The 20,810-nt window shown below is 47.7% G+C and overlaps 1 protein-coding gene across 1 annotated transcript; it reads left to right on the forward strand.

Moving 5' to 3' along the window:
- The first annotated feature begins 1,172 nt into the window (after positions 1–1,172).
- LYRM9 (LYR motif containing 9) lies at positions 1,173–17,792 on the forward strand. The gene is made up of 4 exons (XM_080924286.1): positions 1,173–1,199; positions 10,164–10,304; positions 12,240–12,332; positions 13,483–17,792. The coding sequence occupies exons 2-4, from the start codon at positions 10,179–10,181 to the stop codon at positions 13,498–13,500; spliced, it is 237 nt and encodes a 78-aa protein (XP_080780412.1). The 5' UTR covers positions 1,173–1,199; positions 10,164–10,178; the 3' UTR covers positions 13,501–17,792.
- The last annotated feature ends 3,018 nt before the right edge of the window (positions 17,793–20,810 follow it).

Genomic DNA, 20,810 nt, shown 5'->3' on the forward strand with positions numbered 1-20,810 from the left:
ATGCATGGGTAAATAAGATGGCTGATTTATGAGGGTGCAATTGGATCTTTCAGATATATTTGGTCCAAGTCTACATATTGAAAATAAATGAAGGCAATTATTTGGGTATTCCAGAGGAAGAATCCTCCCACATGGATTTGAAGACAGGGTAGTGTGTTAGCTAAAGAGGAGGAAAGGAGATGCTTTCTATGTGGGGCGGGGGGGGGGCAGCTGGTGGGATTCTAGAAGAATCAGGGAAAGGAAAAAGTTAAGAAATAGCCTCTGTTTCCTAAGAGGAAGAAAAATAGATTTCTGCGTGCTGTTAGACAGCAATGTTTTCTTTTTAAAAATGAAGAAAAAAAGATATCACAAGAAATTGTCTTGTTAAAGCAACTACAGAAGGGGCATGCGTAAGGAAACTGGGCTTTTCATTACAGGTAGATTTAAAAAGCCCCGGAGACGAGAGATGAAGAGAAGCAATGTTATTCACCGGTATTCTTGCTGCCTTTCAGATAGCGGCCCAGAGAGGCTGGAAGCTTCATTGAACAGGGAGTTTGTCTTCTGAAAAAGACTCTTCTTTATTTCTTTCAGGATATAAAACTTGTATTTAAATCAATTCAGAGAAGCATTATGACTTTAAACACGCGCGAGTGGGGAGAGCCCGTTTAATGAAACAGCATTATTTCATTTTCAAAGAGTGATCCTGGCGGTAGCTGCAAGTTAAGATCTTGCATTCTTTCCCTCGATTATAATAATAGCAGAGTCTGAAGGAAGCATGCCTATTACTGTCATATGTATTCTTCTGACAGGTGTTGTGGGACTGTAATTTGAGGAAGCGACTCAAAATGAAGACTCCCTTCCAAACATAGTTCCTGTTATCAACATGACAACAGGAAGGACACGTCCTTCAAGAAGACTTTACACAGATCTTGAGCACCGCTAATATTCTATCACAATCCATTCGTGGGAATATGAGGAAGAGCTTGCCATCAGAGATTATATTCAAGGTAGTAAGGAAGACAAGGGAAAGCAGTCTGTGGGTCTAGCCAACTGGGTGGGGTCGGATCGCGAAGCCCGCACCCAGTAGGACCCCGAGTCCCGCGGGTGGCCCACAGAGGGCGCTCGGGTACCGGGCGGGGGCGGGGCTGCGCTTGCTTCCGCCGCGCAGGCGCAATTGTATTGCTCGCGGTGTCTCGAGTTGGCGTCCGCCGGGAAGGCGGGTGAGCCGCGCTGCGCGGGCCCTTAGGCGGGGACTTGGGGGTGGCGGGGGCGGGCTGGGGATTACCGAGGCTGCCTGCTCGGCGGGATCTGTAGAAGCATTGGGGGCGATCTGCGGACTCTCCAGGCTTTCCCCGAGAGCCGGCGACACCTGTCGCAGCCATAGCTGCAGCGCGGTGGAGGAGCGTGGGAGGCCGGGATGCGGTGTCAGAGGACGTGGGGAGCCAGGTCTCCGCCACGTGCTGCTGGCATCTGCACTCTGCTAGGGCCAGTGCTAAAGTGCACAGGTTTAATAACCTTTAGAATGTGCGCAGGCGTGCATCCACCGCCACTGTCGATTTTAGAACATTTACATTCAAAGAAAACCAACTCCATTAGCAGGCAACACCTCTCCAGTCTCTTCCCCTTTCTCTGTGCTAGGCAACCACTTAGCTGCTTTCCACAGATTTTGTTAGTTCTGAACATTTCACAGAAATGGAATCAGTCATATGTAGCCCGGGTTATTGGTTTCCTGCGTCTTACATGCCTTCTTCAAGGCTCGCACGTGGTAGCACATGTAAGCGCTTCATTCTCTTTATTACAGAATAATTTTCCAAGGTCTGCCTGGATCAGATTTTATCTTTCTGTGTGCCCAGTGATGGCCCTTGGGACTCATTTGAAGTCCTTACTATTACATACCTGTCTTCTGGGTATAAAGTAGTGGGGGCTAAAGAAAGGGAAGGATAAATGTAAAATATCCTTGGGTGGCACATGGGAATTGGCCAGGAAGAAAGAGACTGATTAGCTTAGCTGCTAATCAGGAGCTAGGAACAGCTAGGTAAAAAGGTTGCCTAGCACGGTCAAGCCTCGGAATTCATTTCCAGCATCCCCACCTCCCACAGGGTTAGATATAAAGTTGAGACTGAAGGGTGTACCAATGGTAATGTAGGGAGGCCGGGCTGACCTTGACTATGTGGGAGAGGGACGAGGAGGGACGAGGGGAGGCAGAATTGCTGGAAGAACATAAATATGCCAGATGGAGCCCTAGGGTGGGCGGGGGCAGGGAGCAAACCATTCCTATTTTCAACTTTCTCCATCATGAAGATTAATTGCATATGTAAAAAATGGCTGGTGCAGGCTTAATTTAGCTTTTATCAGCACTCAATTGGGCATACTTTAGGGCTATTTTCTACAGTTCCATTATCTTTTTAAATGTCTGACTCTTTTTCCAATTATTTTTAGGTAGTCCATGTTAGGACCCAGGTTAGTGATAAGAGCAGTGAGCTTCCATGTGACAGGGTCCTTTATTCTTAGCACCTGTGCCAGCTGTATCACCTGGTACCCAAGAAGTTCCCTTTATGCTCCCTCCCCTCCCCCCATAAATCATGTTCTTACATTTTGTTTTAGTTTTGAAACAGGATCTTGGATAGACCAGGCTGACCTCGAGCTCGTTTTTGTAGCCTAGACTGGATCTTGAACTCCCAGGTTTTCTGCTTCTACCTTTTGAGTGCTATTACAAGGGTATGCCACAAGGCCCGTTCAGTTTTGTGAGTGTAATGAGTGTGTGTGGTCACATGGGGAGGTCAGAGGACAACTTTTGGGAATTGGTTCTCTCCTGCCACCTTGTGGGATCCAGGTGTTTGAGCTCAGATTGTGAGGCTTGTGTCTAAATCATCCTATCTTTCTAAGATTTTTTTAAAAAGCATTTCTTTGTGTTTTGTGTGTGTGTGTGTGTGTGTGTGTGTGTGTAGTTGACATCAGTCTGATTTTTTTCCATCTGTGTTTGAGAGGGTGCTACAATGCCCTTGTATTTCTGGAACAAAGATTTGTGGCTAAGTTGTGAATAATGGTCTAGTTAAGTAAGCTTATCAGTGACTGAGTCTGTCTTTGCAGAGGCCCAGGAGAGTTCTTTATGGATGGGGTGCATTTTGTTTTAGTTCTGGGGACTTAATTCAGGGATTCACACATGATTAGGAGGTGCTCTTAACACTGGGTTACACCCCCACCCCAGCCTTAATATTCTTAGGTATACCCGTTTAGCAGATATCAGGGATGCAAGTACGATTGTGAGCTTCAGAATCAAATAGACTTATGGTTAGTTCCCTGCCTGACTGTGCACAGCTATGTGGCCACTGACAAATCACAGCTTCTCTGAGCCTTGGTTTCCTTATCTATAAAATGGGGCTAACAATACCTTCTCTAATATTGTGAGGTAGTATGTGAAAAACTGTCTTAATGAACTAATTAGCCTCTGGGTAATAAGGTGATCAAATATGACATCAGCTTTGCAGAACAAGGTGGATAAACAAGGTGTTGGTCTTTGGTGGTTTCTGGACCCTGTCTGATCAGATGCTTGGGAAGATGTTGCATAGATGATCTATGCTTGAGGACAGTCCAGACCAATTCTCTTTGTCCTGGTGTGTGATTGTTTCTGTGCTTTCATTAAATAGAGATGACTTAAAGAACAGTCAGGCATCCCAGAGACTGTGTGGCCAACTGGGACTCTGTATTAGTACAAGATGAGGACGCCAACTTAATAATAGTTCATGGAGAAAGGTACTTTGAAGTGGATGCCAGGTCATGGGGGTCTGAGCAGAGAATGCAGTCTGGGCCGAATTCCTTGAATTCTCAGGTCACGGGAGTTGACAGGGTCATTGTTCATGGAACTGGTCTGAACACAATCAATCTGCTGTTTCTCACACTCTTGAGAGTGGACGGGAAGGAAGGCGGGGATGAGGGAGAGTGGGGGGGGCGGTGAGAAGCCCTGAGAAGACGGGGTGGGGTGGGGGAGATGGCAATGTCAGCTTTGGGTGATGGCTCACCAGCAAGGTGATCAGGATAGAGCTGAGACTATAAGTAGAAACACTCTTAACATTTCCTGCGCTTCTTAGTTTGTCTCTTCTGTCAGTGGGTTGGCTTTTGTTGAACTGTTTGGAAATAGTTGCAGAGCCTAGAGCTCCCCCCTCAGTTTTTTGACAGGGTTTCTCCGGGTAGCATTAGCTGTCCTGGAACTTGATCTGTAGACCAGGCTGGCCTTGAACTCAAAGATCTACCTGCTTCTGCCTGAGTGCTGGGATTAAAGGCATAGACCACCACCACCCAGCACATATCTCTTATTTGAACGGATTCATCTGAGGATAAGAGCAAACCCTACGTAGTCACAACGTCGTCATGATTCCTAACAACAGTGGAAGACTCACACCAACTGGACAGTGTCAGCTGGTGCATAGATATAGAAAGGTTTAGTTGAGGGGTTGGGTGATAAAGCTCTGTGACCACCCGAGGAGAATAGCCACTAGGCCTTCCGTGCACACAGGTGGATGCTTTTCCTTTAATCCAGGTGAGAACCTGAGCTGGAAGCCAGGGCTTGAGTGAAATGTGGTGACAGGGCCTTTCTGAGGTCACCACAGCTTCCTCCTGAGCATTTGAACCACTTCCTGTCTACCTGGGCCGTGGTAGTCTTAGATTTAGAGCACACCAGGAAGTGTGGGCCAGAAGATGAAGAGACCTGCTGCAGTTTAGTCAGTCCTGGGGCTGGGCAGGGGTGGTACATGGCCTTAGTTACTGCTACCTTCTCTACTGTCTGGAGGGTGTTAGATGTTTACAAGTTACACTGTTGGGGCTAGAATGAACAGTCTGAGCCTTTCCTACATAAGAATTCTCTTGAAGCCCTTTGAACTGGGACTGTGACTGCACTGTCTTCCTGGCAACTTTCTGTCTTAGGGTTGGAGTCAGGACATTTGGGCTTTGCAGGGTTTGGACTTGCCAGCTCACAGAATTACATGACAAATTCCTTGTAACACACTCACACATACCAGACACAAATATACTCTACACATACACACATTTACCCCCTCCACACACATGCTCATAAACCCCACACATATATGCACACACCCCACACTGACACACATACCCTATACACAGTCACATACCCCACACTGACACACACACACCTCCTGCACATATTCCCATACCCCACACTGACACACACACACTCTATAATACACTCACATTCCCCACATATACTTACATACACACACACATACACACATATCCCACACTGACACATACACACACCCTACACACCCCACACACTGACACACTCACCTCCTATGTGTTCTGCTTCTCTGAGGCCCCTGACTAGTACATCTGTCCATGTCAAGCCTTCTGTCACCTGTCACAGGGTAGAGACCATCCCTAGACACAGCTGCCACAGACTGCCCTGCTCCGCTTAAGGGTGGGTGGTGATGCAGACACAGGACTCCCTGGGCCATGGAAAGGAGCCTGGGTGTGTTCTGTAGCTGGCACCGTTCTTCATTCTGATTACAGCTTGGTACGTACATCTCTGTACCCATTCTCTCAAAGCAATAACAACAAAACCAAAAAGGTTTTAAACATAATACCCATGGAACTGGGATTTTTTTTTCTCATTACTTACATAAGCAAATATAAGCTCATTATGATGAAAAGATGTCCCTTTGTAAATTGCTTAAAATAAAGGAGCTAGTCCACATTTTGGGAAAAGTTGCCAGAATGGCAAGGTGTGGAAATGGTTGTTAGGAGGTTTTGGAGGGGACTGGGTGCCCTGAAATTTGTGTTTCAGGGTCTCTCAGGCTGTTGGTCAGAGAGCAGATGGGGAGATGGATGGAAGTCAGGGAGGCCTGCTCTAGACTGTGGCAGTTATGATGGGAGGATTCTGCACTGGAAGGAGCCGTAAACCCAAGAGGCACAGAGAGCTAGAATTTGATAGGATTTCAAAGCCAGTGGCTTGGGGATAGAAGGAACAGGGCTGGTTAGGCTGCTAGGGTGACCTTAGCATGGCTGCCTGGAAGATGGTACTATCACAGGACACAGAGCTAGGGCTGGAGTCCCAGTTCAAGTCCAAGGGCCAGAATAAGAGAGTGAGTATTTTCCAGGGTCGGGGGTTTGACTGTAGGTTTGGTAATGGTGCTGGGAAGGCCCTGGCCCCCTGAAAAATAGTAAACCCACACTTTAAATTAAATTAAAACATTTTTCAGTTCAGCTCCTCTCCGTGGACCCACACATGTATTCTCTACTGGTTATTACTGAGAATGACTAAGTAATATAATTGAGCTGAAAATAATCTTCCGCCCATACTTGCTGGGTTAGTTACTAAGTATTGCTTGGGTTTTAAAGCCGTGAAGCAAACTTGTGCTCTTTCCAAATGTTAAGTTTGAGGACTGCAGATGGTAACCATCTGTTCGGGACTAGCATTTTACAATATTTGATTAGCACTTTATATAGTCTGGGGAAGCCTGCCAGGGGAGCTGCCTGTCATGATGGGACTGTAATGTGTCCTCTGCAGCTGCCCTTCAGGGTCCTGCTCATTACAGCTTACGGGGTTCCCCTCTGAGGGCTAGGCTAAAGCAGGGTCAGTCCGGCTGGTGAGAGCAGGGACTTGAAGAGCTCTGTCCTGTTTAGACTTCCTTACAGCTGGAACCATTGAAATGGGTCGTAGAGGTGGTTTTGTTTTTTTGAGACATGTAACCCAGGCTGTCCTTAAACTCACGACATACACAGCCAAGGATGACCCTGTGATCTTGCTGCCTCCACTTCCCTGGTGCTGGGTTATCAGACCTGCACCAGCTTTCTGTTTGCAGTGTTAGAGACTGAGCCCAGAATTTTCTGAGTGCTAGGCAGGCGGTCTACCAACTGAGCCACGCCGCAGCCCCTGGAAGTAGAGGTAGAACGTGAAGGTGTATCGGAAGGGTCAAAGGTGACAGGATATGACAGGGTTCACGCCGCTTTGGTGATCAGAATAAATGATGAGTTCATTAGTTCTGGGGCCTGGGCCTTCTAGGGATCTAACATTTTAAGACTTCGTTCTGGCAAGTTGTAGCTCTGCGCTCTACTTGGAATCAAGAGGAGGCAACATGGTGTCCCTGGTAGGATTGCTGAGTCTAGTTACGGAGGTGTCTCCCAGTCCCGGCTGCTCGTCTGTGAGCCAGTCCCTGAGCATATGTGAATCCTGGGCTCTGGTTGGTCCGGCAGTTTGCACCCATGTGCACCAGAGTTCTGCAAAGCTGGTATTTACTAAGTGGGACAATTGCTGGTCAGCTTCAGTTGCAGAGCAAGAGCTGGAAGAACCATGAGGAATTGGCCAATTTAGCTGTGGAGATGAACATGTATTGCTCTGGAAAGAAAAGATATTCTTGAAATATTGGCGCCTCTGACCCCAGCCTGTCACAGTTCCATGTTAGTGCAGGGGTGTCTGACACTTCTAGTGCCTGGTTCCCCTGTTGGTGTTCTCCGCAGCCTTTGCAGCTTTAAAACTAACACCAGTCACTTGGTCCCTTTGAGCTTTTCCATCTGGCACATAGGAAGCCTCTACCCACTGCACAGCCTAGAGGAAGCTTGCAGTGAGGAAATAGGGTTAGGGTTAGTGGTTCAGTTCATGTAGTGTGAAGCTTGCCGGGTACCAGGCACAGTGCTGAGGCCTGGGCTCAGCTCAGCTGTGAGAGCTTCCTGTAGCAGCAGAGTGATTCACTCCCACGGAGGGTGGGGCTTGGGCAGTGAGAAAGGGCTTCCACGGGGGGGGGGGGGGGGGGGGGGGGCTGGGAAGGGAGCCACCGCCATGCAGAGCTGACATTCTGGGGAACATTCCCGGAGCTGACATGGATACATCCAGAACAGTGGGTCAGAGCCCACTTGGTATCAAGTGTGGCAGAGAGTGGACTGACATTGGGTAGCAGGCAGGGTGTGGTAACGCAGCTTAGGCAAGAGCCTTTGGAGCAGTAGGTACACAGGTCGGGACAGGGCTGGAGGCACTAAATGGGAGGTAACAAATCCTTGTATTTTAGAGCCTACTGTTTAGAAACACCCATACTCTCTCTAAAAGACAAAGAAATGGCTCAGTCAGGTAAAGGGAGGTGCCTGCCTCTAAGCCCGATGACCCAAGTTCAAAACTCACGCCCACCATATGAAAAGAGCGCTGACTTCTCCAAGTTGTCCTCTAACCTTCACGAGTGTGCTGTGCCACACATGCTCTTGAGTACACACACACACACACACACACACACACACACACACAGGTTCATGCTGAGTTGTGGGTTCTTTGGGGAGAACACACATGATGGAGTGGTTAAGAGCTCATATTACTCTTCCAGAGGACCTGAGTTCAGTTTCCAGAATCCTCTTCAGGTGGCTCACAATTGCCTGGAAGTCCAGCTCCCGGGAGTCTGATGCGTCTGGCCTCCTTGGGCACCAGTACTCACTTACACATACCCTCCCACAGATACATTCGCACTGGAAGTTTAAAAGTCTTTAAAAATCACAATGGAAACATGTTGAAATATCCTATGGTACTCTACAAATGTCCATAATTTGTATGATTTATAATAGCTGAAAACCATTCAAATTTTAAACATATGGAAGCCAGCCAGGTAGTGGTGAGTGGTGGTGCACACCTTTAGTCTCAGCACTTAGGAAACACAAAGACAGATCTCTGAGTTTGAGGCCCGCCTTGTCTGCAGAGTGGGTTCCAGGACAACCAGACCTACAGAGAAACCCTATCTTGAAAAACCAAAGTGGATAGCTAGGTGAGACGGACAGACAGACATAGACACAGAAGATACACAAATGGGTTCCTGAGTCACAAAAGGGAGCATAGCAGATCATTCCGTTGACACAAACCTTGGGAACGTGAAGGAGTCTGGGAAGGGGAAGCCAGTCAGCAGCTGCTGGAGGCTGGGAAGTGAGGAGCTGGAGGGCAGAGGAAATTTTGGGGTGGATAAGCTTGATAAGGTCACTCTTCATTTCCGTGGTGGTTCCTGCAGAGGTGGACATGTGAAAACTGCCAGATGGTTCCCTGGGAATGCTCGTATGTTAATAGCATCTTTCCCCCTAATACTTAAAAGATTTTAAATTATATTTTATGTAAGGGCATGAGTGTCTGCTTTTGCGTGTGTGTGTGTGTGTGTGTGTGTGTGTGTGTGTGTGTGTGTATACGTGTGTGCACGAACTCGTGCGTGTACAGGAACATTTGTGTGTATGAATGCTTGAATGTGAGCGCATGTATGTGTGTGTAACATGTAATGTTTGGTGTCTCTGAAGGCCAGAAGAGGCATCAGATCCTGGATGTAACAGAAGTAACAGACAGTGTGGGTGCTGGGAACTGAACCTCAGTCCTCCGGAAGAACAGCAAGTACTCTTAACTCCAGAACCATCTTTCTAGGCCCTAAAACAAACAAACAAAAATTGTTTTTTAAGGCAGTGTCTCTCTATATAGTCTTGGCTGGCTTGGAATTTACAGAAGGCTGCAGGTCCCTTTTCTTTTGTTACTGGATGCTGGAGCCAAGGTTTAAATCTCACATGAACCTTTTGTCAGCTGTGTGAGCTCTGGCAAGTTACCTTACCTCTCTCATCCTTTTCATGTTTGCATCGCTTTGTCTTTTAAATGAATATTGTGTTCATTGTTACTAATGACTCAGTAACATGAAGTCACATACCTGGTCCTGTCTTCCCTTTGGTCACTCCATCTATAGCTGCTTCTTCATGGGAATCACAATGTGCATTTTAACCTGTTGACTGTCTCATTAACATGCATCTAATGGCTGTGGCCCGACACTGTTCAAACAAGAGCCTTGGTCTTGCCAGTGCTTTGGGGACACCACATTGACTAGCCAGGTTTAGACCTCAGGCTTCCTGTCCTCTTGCCTGATGTCCTCACTAGGATGTGCTTGGCTGTCGGTGGCCCTGACGGCTCTGTGATCACCACCTGGGGTTTTCTGCTCATTTCCCCTGGTCACCTGCCACCTGAAGCTGAGCTTTAGCAAGACTCCGGACTGAGGTGGCAGATCCTCTATAGTGTCATCAGGTCCTCATGGGCCTGCTGTATGCTAAGGCTAGCCCCAGCTCAGGGTGTCGGCTTCTGGGGTTGGGACACAAGGGGGCCTAGCCTCTGTGCAGATGAGATCTGTGAAACTGACCTGATGGCTAAGAAGGTGATGTTCTGTGTCTTTCAGGGCTGGGGCTCACACATGGCCCCTCTGCCAGGGGCAGAGCTGGTCCAGACGCCATTGCAGCTGTACCGCTACTTGTTGCGTTGTTGCCGGCAGCTGCCAACCAAGGGCATCCAGGAGCACTACCAGCATGCTGTCAGGCAGGTGGGAGCAGGTCCGGGGGAGGTGTCTGCTGGGGGCCAGAGCCACAGGTGCCAGGGAGCGGGCCTAGACGGTTCATAAGAACCACTGCAAACGTGGGCAGCTGGCCTCTGGCTTCTCTCTGTGGCACAGAGGCTGTATCCATCGGCATCTCAGCGCTGTGCTGGGGCCTGAGCCAGCCCTAAGGATATTAAAACACACTGGGTAGAGGCAGGAGAGATAAATAGTCGATAAAGTGTTTGTCGTACAAGCATGAAGACCAGAGTTCAACTCCCAAAAAGGCTGGCATGGTGGCCTGCACTTATAATCCCAGCATTGGGGAGGCAGAGACAAGAGGAATAGGTACCCCAGGTCCCAGTAGAAGTTTTATGGACCACCAGGAAGAGCAAGCAGCTAGATTAACAGCGACTACAGTGATGTCACAAGTGCAAGGCTTGATCCAGATCCTAAGCTAGAGAAAAACCCAGCAGTGGGAATTAGGAATTAGCTGTGGGTTTGCTAAGGGTTGTATTGGGGCTAATTTGTCTGAGTTTGATTGCAGTGGTTACCTCAGAGGGTCTCTGTGTCAGGAAACACACAGTGAGGGCTTTAGGGAACAAGGCATAGTGCCTGCAGTTTACTTTAGAAGATTCTGTAGCGAGGATGATAAAACCAGCAAGGCCAAGTGTTAACAACAGGCAGTTTGGGAGTCCTGTGCGTCCTCTGCTACGAGGTGAAGATCACTGCAGCTCTTCCCAGGATCCAGGTTCTATTCTTTAGCCACCCATGTAAACGTGAACATGGTACGCAGACATACACACAGGCAAAGCACTACGCCACAAAATCATAAAAATTTAACAATGTTATAAGAAATGATTTTTTTTAAAAGAATCAATTCTTTATTTATATGAGTACACTGTAGCTGTCTTCAGACACACCAGAAGAGGGCATCAGATCCCATTACAGATGGTTGTGAGCCATCTCTCCAACCTCAGAAATCGTTTCTTGGGGCTGGAGAGATGGTTCAGCGGTTAAAAGCACTGATGGCTCTTTCAGGGGTCCTGAGTTCAATTCCCAGCAATACCGTGGTGGCTCATAACCAGATCTGGGATCTGGTGGCTTCTTCTGGCTTGTAGGCGTACTTGCAGGCAAATTGCTGTATACATAATAAATCTTTAGAAAAGGAAACGATTTCCAAATAAAGAGCTAAAGATTAAATTTCATACAGATATGTGGTGGTGGCACACATCTTTAATCCCAGCACTCAAGAGGCAGAGGTAGGTAGATCTTTCTGAGTTCAAGGCCAGCCAGGTCTACACAGTGAGTTCCAGGCTAGCAAAGGCATAGTGAGATCCTGTCTCAAAAAGTAAGAGGGAAGCAGTAGAAGGCCGAGGGAAACAGGGCAGTAATTAGCTTTGGGCAGTGAGGGGGGACTTCCTGGACAGGCACGTAGTGGGTTCCTGGGATGAATAGGAGAGTGAATGTGGGGTTGGGAGCACAGGTAAGGTATTGAGGACTCCATTCTTTTGGAAGAACCCTGAGGTTCACACAAGTGAATTCAAACCTCCAGGCACTGGATTTCCCCAGAATCTCTTGCCTCTATGCCTTCTCTCCCTTCCCTGTTGCTTCCCCAGCACCTAGTTGGCAGCAAGGCCAGTCCCTCCCCAACACACTTTGATCAATGTAGATTCCTATGCTGAGCGAACCCAGTGCCCTGATCACCTGCCAAATAACCTGTGTGCCCGGTGGCTGGGTCTCCTTTTCATCCCCTGTTGGCTGCCCCGCCACGTCTGCTGTGGAATAGACGAGGGCTCAAACACTGCAGTCTGAGAGCAGGGTGAGCTGGGTGCGCACACCTCAGCAGACCTAAGAGCTGACCAGTACCCCACAGTCTCTTGGGACTGGGCTCTGAAGCTCTGAATTTCACTTGTCTGTGACCTTTCATGCTGAAACTTGCAGAGTTTCCAAGTTCACGCAGACGAAGACAGCCCTGAGAGAATCCAGCAGATTATTAAGAGAGCCATTGAAGATGCCGACTGGATCATGAAGAAGGTGAGTGCTTGCTTGGCTCTGGCCTGGGCCTGGGCACTGGGATGGGGATTCTGCAACTCCCTCAGCCTTGAGAGGGCGAGTGAGGTGAGAGGGTCACCCTTAATCCTGAAAGGCCAGTCACTGCCAGGCAGTGGTAAGTGAGCTGACCGAGGCACAGGGAATGTTGTATTTCCCCGAAGGGACAGTTGTACTGTCCGGCATGGCTTAGCAGCATTTGGCTTGGAGGGAGGCTGTCTTGGGGGCTGTGTCTTAGTTTGCTCTGTTACTGTGATTAAAACTGAGACAGAAACCTCCTTGGGGCAGGAAAGGGTTGATTTGGCTTAAAGATTACAGTCCATCTCCAAGGGAAGCTAAGGCAGGAACTGGAGCAGACCACAGAGGAAGCCTGCTAACTGGCTTGGTTGCTATGGCTCCCTCAGCTACCTTATTCATCCCTGGACCGGATGAATGGTACCACCCACAGTAGGCTGGGCCCTCCTGTATCAACCATGTATTAAGAAAATGCCTCATAGATATCCACAGGCCAATTCAGTAGAAGTAATTCCTAAGCTGAGGTTGCCTCTTCCCAGGTGACTGGAGTTTGTGGGAATTGACCAAGACTAGGCTGCTGTCTAGGACCAACATCTAGACTATAGGTGGGAGAAGGCAGTCAGGAATGTGCAGAACTGGGGTGGAATCCCAGATCTCTGTCCTCCTAACTCAGATGCTCCAGATGTGGGGTTTAAAATCTACTTTGTAAAAATCAGATTTTGACAGGACATTGACCTATCTGTGGTAGATTGCAGGCCCAGTACAGAGCTTATCCCTGACAGAAAAATCAAAAACAGAAAAAGGAAAACCTCGGTGGTTGGCTGGGGAACCTGAGCTTCTGAGGACTTTTCTCCCATAAACAAGATTCAGAATAAAGGACAAGCCCTGGTGAGGCCCATACTCAGTTCCAGCACCCTCAGCCTCCCAGTCCTCCTCCCATGAGCCCCTCAGCTTTCCCAGTAGAGAAGGGTCTAGGCATCAACTCAAGGCGTGACAGGGAAGGGGCTCCCGGTGGAGTCTCGCCACCTCTCGGGAACCCTTGGGTGGGAAAACCTGTGTGACACAACAGAGCCCTCTTCCACGGCTTCCCTCACCCGTTTCTCATCCTTCTGTCTTCCAGTATAAGAAACAAAACTGAGTCTCTGGAGCTCGCAGTGCGGCCGCCCTGGGGACACTGGGAGCTGAGAAACCTTTCTGTTTTGGAACTAAGGAGCAGCATCAGCTCTGGGATATTTTTTGACATTGTTGACTGAAAGCAAGAAATCATAGCTGACATTTTGGTCAGGTGGCTCTTATCATTACAGCCATGTCCCCGGCATCTTTTATGTCTGCTTTTCCAGACAGAAATGATACACAATTTGGGGAGAATTTGGTGTTTTTTTGTTTCTTCTCTGTGTGTCTCATTTTTGCCTATCTGTTCTTTTACTTTGCCCTGAAGGCAATTAATTTATTTTGGAGGTCCCGTTACCGATCTCCGAGCCCCAGGAGAGATGTCCCCTCAGATGACCACCTGTATAGAAAGAAAAGGAAGGGCTTGAGAACCAGGCAGCTGTGGATCTGAACCCCAGCCAGTGTACACAGCTCTGACAGGTGCCTCCTGGGTGAGCCTGGGTGAGGTGACAGTGATGTGCCTCACACTAACTTCGTGCACAGGGACCTTGTAAGGAAGCCACTGCACGGCCCTTCCCCAGCTCCTCGTCCTCTTCAGTGACTCTGTGAGTTTGTCTTGTCCCCTCAGAGTACCATAAGCCCTCTTATCGGTGCCATGCTGTGTCCATCAGTCTGTTAAGTAGTCTGTCCCTCCTGACACTCCCTCCTAACATGCTCCAAGCAGAAGCCCTGGCCCTTGAGGTGGGAAAACATCTACCACACACGACCAGCAAAAAGGTGCAAGTAGCCCGGGTAGGCACCAGCAGGTCTAGGCTTCTGTGCTCCACAGCGTGTCCTCACAGGAGAGAAGGAGAGCAGGTCCAGGGAGAAGTGGCCCATGTGGGCGAAATAGCCAGAAGATGCAGAGAAGCCACACTGTGGAGTTGAATATTCGTGGGGTACTCAGCCAGCCTGCCCCACGATGATGAGCTGGCGCCTGCCTGTGCCCTTGCCGTTATGTGGGAGGGTGTGACCTCTGTGAGTGCAGAAGTGGCTGACAGTCCTGAAGTACCTGTGTGAAAGCTCAGTTTTCTTCCTCCTCTTTTTATTTATTTCAGACAGGATCTCATTGTGTACCCTGGCAGGCCTTGAACTTTCGAACTTTGAGCAGTCTTTCTGTCTCCCAAGCACTTAGATACAGGTGTGCTACCACACAGCTGCTGCTGCCTCTTGTTATTGTTGTTGTTGTTGTTGCATGTCTTTATTTGTGTGTGTACACGTGAGAATATGCAAGCCATGATAAATGTTCAAGTTAGGACAGTTTGCAGGAGACAGTTCACTTCTTCATCTCTGTGGGTCCCAGAGATTGAACTCTGGTCATCAGGCTTGGTGGCAAATGCCTTTGTCTGCTGAGTCTTCTGTTGGCTTTTATTTTTATTTTATTTGTGCATACCATGTGTCTGCAGGTGCCTTCAGAGGCCAGAGGGCACTGGGCTCCCTGAACTGAAGTTACAGGCAGTGTGAGCTGTTATGTAAGTGCTGGGAACCAAACCTGAATCCTCTGCCCGCAGTTGGCACTCACCGCTGAACCATCTCTCTAGCCCTCTATTGTTTCTTCTTGACTGCTGTTCTCTGAATATGATTGTTCCCTCTCCACAACTGTTAAAAATGCTGACAACTTGGGTGAGTTTGAGATGACCAGGGCCACAGGTTTGCCCTCCCAGATGACTGCAAGGCAAAGGACAAAGGACGGGAGCAAGTCCATGGCGCCTCCATCCCCAGTGCTGTCCAGCCCACCGGAGTCCAGGGACCAATCCTCACCTTTTGGTGATTGTGGGAGTAAAGTAGCCCCGTGTGCCACCATGCCTGGCCTTAGGCAGAGTTGATAATTAGGATGGGGCTGAGGAAAAAGGACTAACACTGATTTGAGGGCCTGGGGCTGCCACTCACAGGGAGTGTGTGAGGGGTGTGGGGTCCCTTTGCTATGAGGGTGGTTAGAGAACTTTGTAAGATACAGATTAGTGGCCAGGTTATCCCTGTGACATAGGATGTTGACCTGTATCTGTGGGGTGTCCTTTTTGATAAAATAAGGGCTGGGAGACAGGCTTTCACTTACTGAAAATGAGGGAGAAAGACTGAGTCTCCATGAATGCATACCTATTATTTTATCTGTCGTCATGATGTCTTCTCCAGTCTTGTGTTTGTGTGTGTATGCATGTATGTTCGTGCACACATGCATATGCAAGTACCTGTGTGTATGTGTGCACAAGGAGGGCAGGGGTTGATGTTGTCTCCTCTACTGCTCAATACTTGACATTTTGAGACTGGGTTCCTTCCTGCACGTACAGGTCACTGATTGACAAGCCTGGCTAGCCAGCAGATTCTGGGGGTCTAACTCATGCCCCTTTTCTGCCACACACACCACCCAGGTTTCAGGTGTGTGTCAGTGAGCCCAGCTTTTAGGTGGGCATTGAGGGTCTGAACTCAGATCTTTAATCATTACACTGAGCTGTCTTCCCTGGCCTTCCCTTCTTGTTCTTAAGGAAATGGGGGTGGGTAGAAGTCTGACGTCAGCGCTGTTTTGCATTGCTAGCCCGGCCTGATGGGATGGGGATAAGAGCCGTGGCATGAGCTCTGTCTGCAGTGGGTGGACCATGGGCAGCCTCAGTTTGATTTGGAAATGACAGTGTGGAGAAGACACCTTCCTCAAGCATCAAGGCTGAAGTCAAGCAGACCAGTGGCCAGTGATGGCTGCCCAAGTGCCAGAAGCCAGACAGAGATGAAGCAGTATCCGGTGCCAGCCTTCCATAGGTGGCTCTTCTCACACGGTGTGGCCGTTCTGCTTCTTTAATGTGAGCTTCTACTCATCCTGGCTATTGACCTAAGTGTAACAGGTAGACTCCAGGAGCATGCACACCCTGGATTTGTTCTGCTAATAAGAAATTCTGATTGGTAAACACAGCCACTCTATTGAGCAAGAGATTTAAATGGTTCCTGCAAGACTTAGCTCCTAGGAGCTGGCAAGGTGGTTCCAGCAGGTACAAACACTGCCGTGTAAACCTGATGGCCCGAGTTGATTCCCTGATTCTGTGTTAAGGAGCAAAGAAAAAACCAACTCCACAAAGTTGTCCTCTGATCTCCACATGAGAACTGTGCCGTACGTGTATCTGAGTTCACATATCATGCACATGCACAGTGATAATCACAGAAACAATAACAGTAATTTAAAGCATATATTATTATGAGGCTGGAGCCATGGCTCAGTAGCTAAGAACACCTGCTCTGGCATTGTCCACAACTAAATCCGCATCTGGTAGCTCACAACTGCCTGTAACTGCAGCTCCAGAAGGATCCAACACCTCTGACCCCGGCAGGCACCTCCACTCTGGTGTGCCTACCCACATACATACAAATAATTTAGAAAATTATCAAAAGATAAAGAATTGATTATATAGCATACTTACCAGTATGTACCAGTGTGCCTAGTTTTACTATAAATGACTAGCCCAGGCACAGTGTGTCCCTCAAAGCAGTCTCTTATATCATCTTCGTTAGTAATATAACTAAGACTTAGGCAATCTTCAGTTTTGGAGGAATTCAGCAAGAGATGCAGCCCGGGTAGGTGGAGAGATGGCTCAGAGGTCAAACACACTTGCTGCTCTTCCAGAGGCTCTAAGTTCAGTCCCAGCAACCACATAACCAACTGTAATGAGATCTGGTGCCCTCTTCTGGCATGCAGGCATATATACAGGCATAATGCTGTATACATAATAAAATATATACAGCATTATGCCTGTATATATGTATACAGTATCCTTCCCCAGGATGGATACTCCACTAAAGCCTGGACAGGGTATTATTTATTTATTTATTTATTTATTTATCTATCTATCTATTTATTTATTGTATATGTATCTGTTTTTTTAAATTGAGCATTTGTTTTATGTGCCAAAGCGCTCAGGCCATCAAGCTTGGTGGCAAGTGCCTTTACCCACTCAGCCATCTCACTGGCCCGAGCTTTATAATCTCCTGTATCATCAACTTGGCTGACTTAGCCATCACATTGATGTCCCTTGAAACGAGTTATTGCCACCTATTTAGGGACTTGTACTACCCGAGGGTGCAGTAAGATTAGACCTTGATGCTCTATTGGGGAAACTTTAGCCATCAACATTTCCCCTTTCACCCAGACAGCAGGGTGGGCTGAGTGCTAGAGCCTGTCATCCTTCTAAATAAGGGCAGTGAGCTCACTTGGTGGAGGGCAGAGCTGTAAGGAGGATGGGTATGGCCTCTGTGGCACACTAGCAACATTACTGTATCGCTTACTGTATACCTGGACTTTCCAACACCTTTTAAAATAAAACTGCTCTGTAAACCATTCAGCCTTGGGTAATGAAAATGGACTTCTTTAAGTGTGGTCATCTGGAATAGGTTTGCTCAGTGAACTCTACACACTGGTGTCTACAGGGGTCTGTAAAGGTTGGGAACACGATATCTGGATTTCTAGTTTGACACACTTGCAGTGTAATGTTGGGAACGGCCAACAGGAGGGTTGGCACTTTGCCAGTCTTTCCCCAATAAGCCAGGGATGTCTAAACTATCTGGATTCAGGGTCTTCTCTGAGTTTCTGTGTGTTGTCCTAAGGTTAGACTGGAAACCTTGATTACTAGCTATTGTATATCTTCTTGGGGAGACACAAAGAAACATCTTTTTATCCTAGAGGAAGAGAATTCAGACAGATCAAAGAAAGGACTCTGAATAAGTCCATCCTGGTAAGCCAATGAATGTATCTGCATTACATAAAAGAATGTTACCAGATGTCCCTTTATAGCTTAACCAAAGAATGGAATAATATACATGTTTCCGGGGAGTTGGACTTCCCTTTTGCTGGTTCTTCATGTTGATAAAAGAATGTTTAAATGGAGCAGAAGAAAGCTTGAGAGAAAAATGGCAGGGCAAAGAGTAATCACTGGCAGATACCTAGAGCCATTACTTCCGAGTTAGGGTCAGCAATGGAGGTCAGCAAACAGCTGTGGGAAAGAGGGTTCTTCAGAGAAACATCTGCAAGCATGCTAACCTAGCTATCAGGAGCAATGGGCAGGTGAGTCACCATTGGAAAGTCCCATTCTCAGCAGCTGCGATTGGAATCTCAGGGATCTCATTTGGGACTTTCCCCTTCCTTTCTTCCTTCCTTGATGAAATATTGATAAGTCCCCTCTTGTGATGGTCTAGTTGGGATCACTACCAATCATCTGCTTCAGAATGATGACAGACATGTTCGATCTGGAGGAGACACCATCATTATACTAGCAGCCCCTGCTCTTGAACTGTCCCCCGTCCCCCATCCCCATGCACCCTGGGTCATTGGGTATACTGTTTAGAAAAATGAACCATTAATCTGGATTGGTCCCAGTGTGGGGAAGTTAAGATCCCCAAAGCCAAACCTGGTTTTTTGTTTGATTTGTTTTAAATGAAAGGCTTTACTGGGCATTGACTTACTCATGTGTTACTGAAGCTTTTCAGGTAAAAGACTGAACTCTTGTAGCCCCAACAAGCTACTCTTAGTCATCCATCCCCAGTAAACCAGTTGAAGAGGCAAGTCGTTGTGAAAAGCAGAGGAAGTGGTTATGTTGGGAGGGAGAGCAAATAAAGCAGTCTAGGGTCTAGTTGTCATCAGCAAGACACACATCTCCAAGTCAAACTGACACCTGCCTGAGTGATTCATTTTGGAGAACTCCATCCAGGCAAAACCCATGACTTTGACAAAGAAATGAATGTCAGGGTAAGCCAAATAGGATGTATTAAAAGCAGGAGAAAAGGTACTGAGAGAGAGGGAGGGAGAAGGAAAGAACCTGAAAGTAGCGTGGCTTCTCTGGGAGAGTCCCCGGAAGATTTCTTTACAGTGGGGATAGACAGAGGATTTTGGTGACTCTGAAGTTACATCTTTAAAAGTTAAGAACCCCCTTTCACCTCAACACTGCTCAAAAAGTGTACCTTGCAACATGGCTAAAACTTAGAGAATTTCAGCTGAGCGCAGTGGTGCAAACCTTTGATCCCAGCACTCGGGAGGCAGAGGCAGTTGAATCTCTGAGTCTGAAGCCAACTTGGTCTACAGATGGAGGTCTAGGACAGCAAAGTAAAAAGAAAAAAGAGAATGAATACCCTCTGTCAACCAAGTTGTGAGGTGGGTGAAGGCGCAGAGAAGGAAGGGCAGGGTGGAAGAGTGAGCACCGCCTGCTTACTGCCCTTGACAAGATGTCTTCGGGGAAATGCTGGTTGCCTCTGAGAGCAACCTGGCCCTTATGCTGTTTCATTTTGTTGAGACTTTTAATTCTATGAGCAGGAAGGGCAGCCAAGCCATATTCTGTTCCCATGCTTTCCCTCCCATGACCTCGGAACCTTTTCCAGTCTTCCTGTCCTGCCTCACAATGACCTCAAGTTTATCTTCAGGATGCTGACATGAGGTTTACCTTCCAATGACTAGAGGTGTGCATAACTAAGCAGTCTCAGTCAAGGCCAAGGGGTGGTCCAGCCCATCATTGACTTAGCTCTGTTCTGCAAGGTGATCCAATAGGTTGTTGTTAATCTGTCAGTCATCTGTTCATTGTTGAGAGTGCAGATGGGAGAGGGGGGTGGGCATAGTCTGTCTCAAAAAAAAATGCTTTTTCTGGAATTCAAGATGACTCAAGAGTAAAAGTTAAGGACAGTGATTTATCTCTCTGCCTCTGAAATTCAGACATCAAATGAAGCAGGGTTGCCAGGCTTTTATTAGTTAACTAACATAGCCTAGGGTCACAGGCTCTACTCCAAGAAGCCAGGTTTGACCACTTGTCCTTCAGAAGCAAACGGCCAAATTCATAGCCAAAATCAGAAAAAGATAGGAGCTAGAGATGTCATAGTGGTTAAGAGCGCTTGCTGCTCTTTCCAGAAGAGCTGAGTTTGGTTGCCGCACCCACATCAGGCAGCTCACTACGACCTGCAACTCCAGTTCTGTTCTTCCTGTCCCTCTTCTGGCCTCTGTGACTACCTGTGCACATGCACACACTGTAGAGAATGAGAAGCAATAAAAACAAATCTTTGAAAAGGAGAGTACAGCTGGGTTGTCTCTTTCCTGAGTGGTCGCTTGGATGCTGTCTTCCATGGTTTGTTGGTTTAATTATGTTTTTCCTTCTATCCAGGTGCACAGCAATGAAAAACTTCATTTCTTCCTTGTAGACCCCTTGAACGTGGTCCACTTTAGGGTATTCAGATAGCTTTTCAAAGTAAAAAAAAAAAATTAGGTGTGGTGGCCCATACCTATGATCTCAGCCCATGGGAGGTTAACACAGGAAGATCATGGAGTTAAGGCTATTTAAAATG

Source organism: Micromys minutus (genome assembly GCF_963924665.1).
Source record: "Micromys minutus genome assembly, chromosome: 10".
NCBI lineage: Eukaryota > Metazoa > Chordata > Mammalia > Rodentia > Muridae > Micromys > Micromys minutus.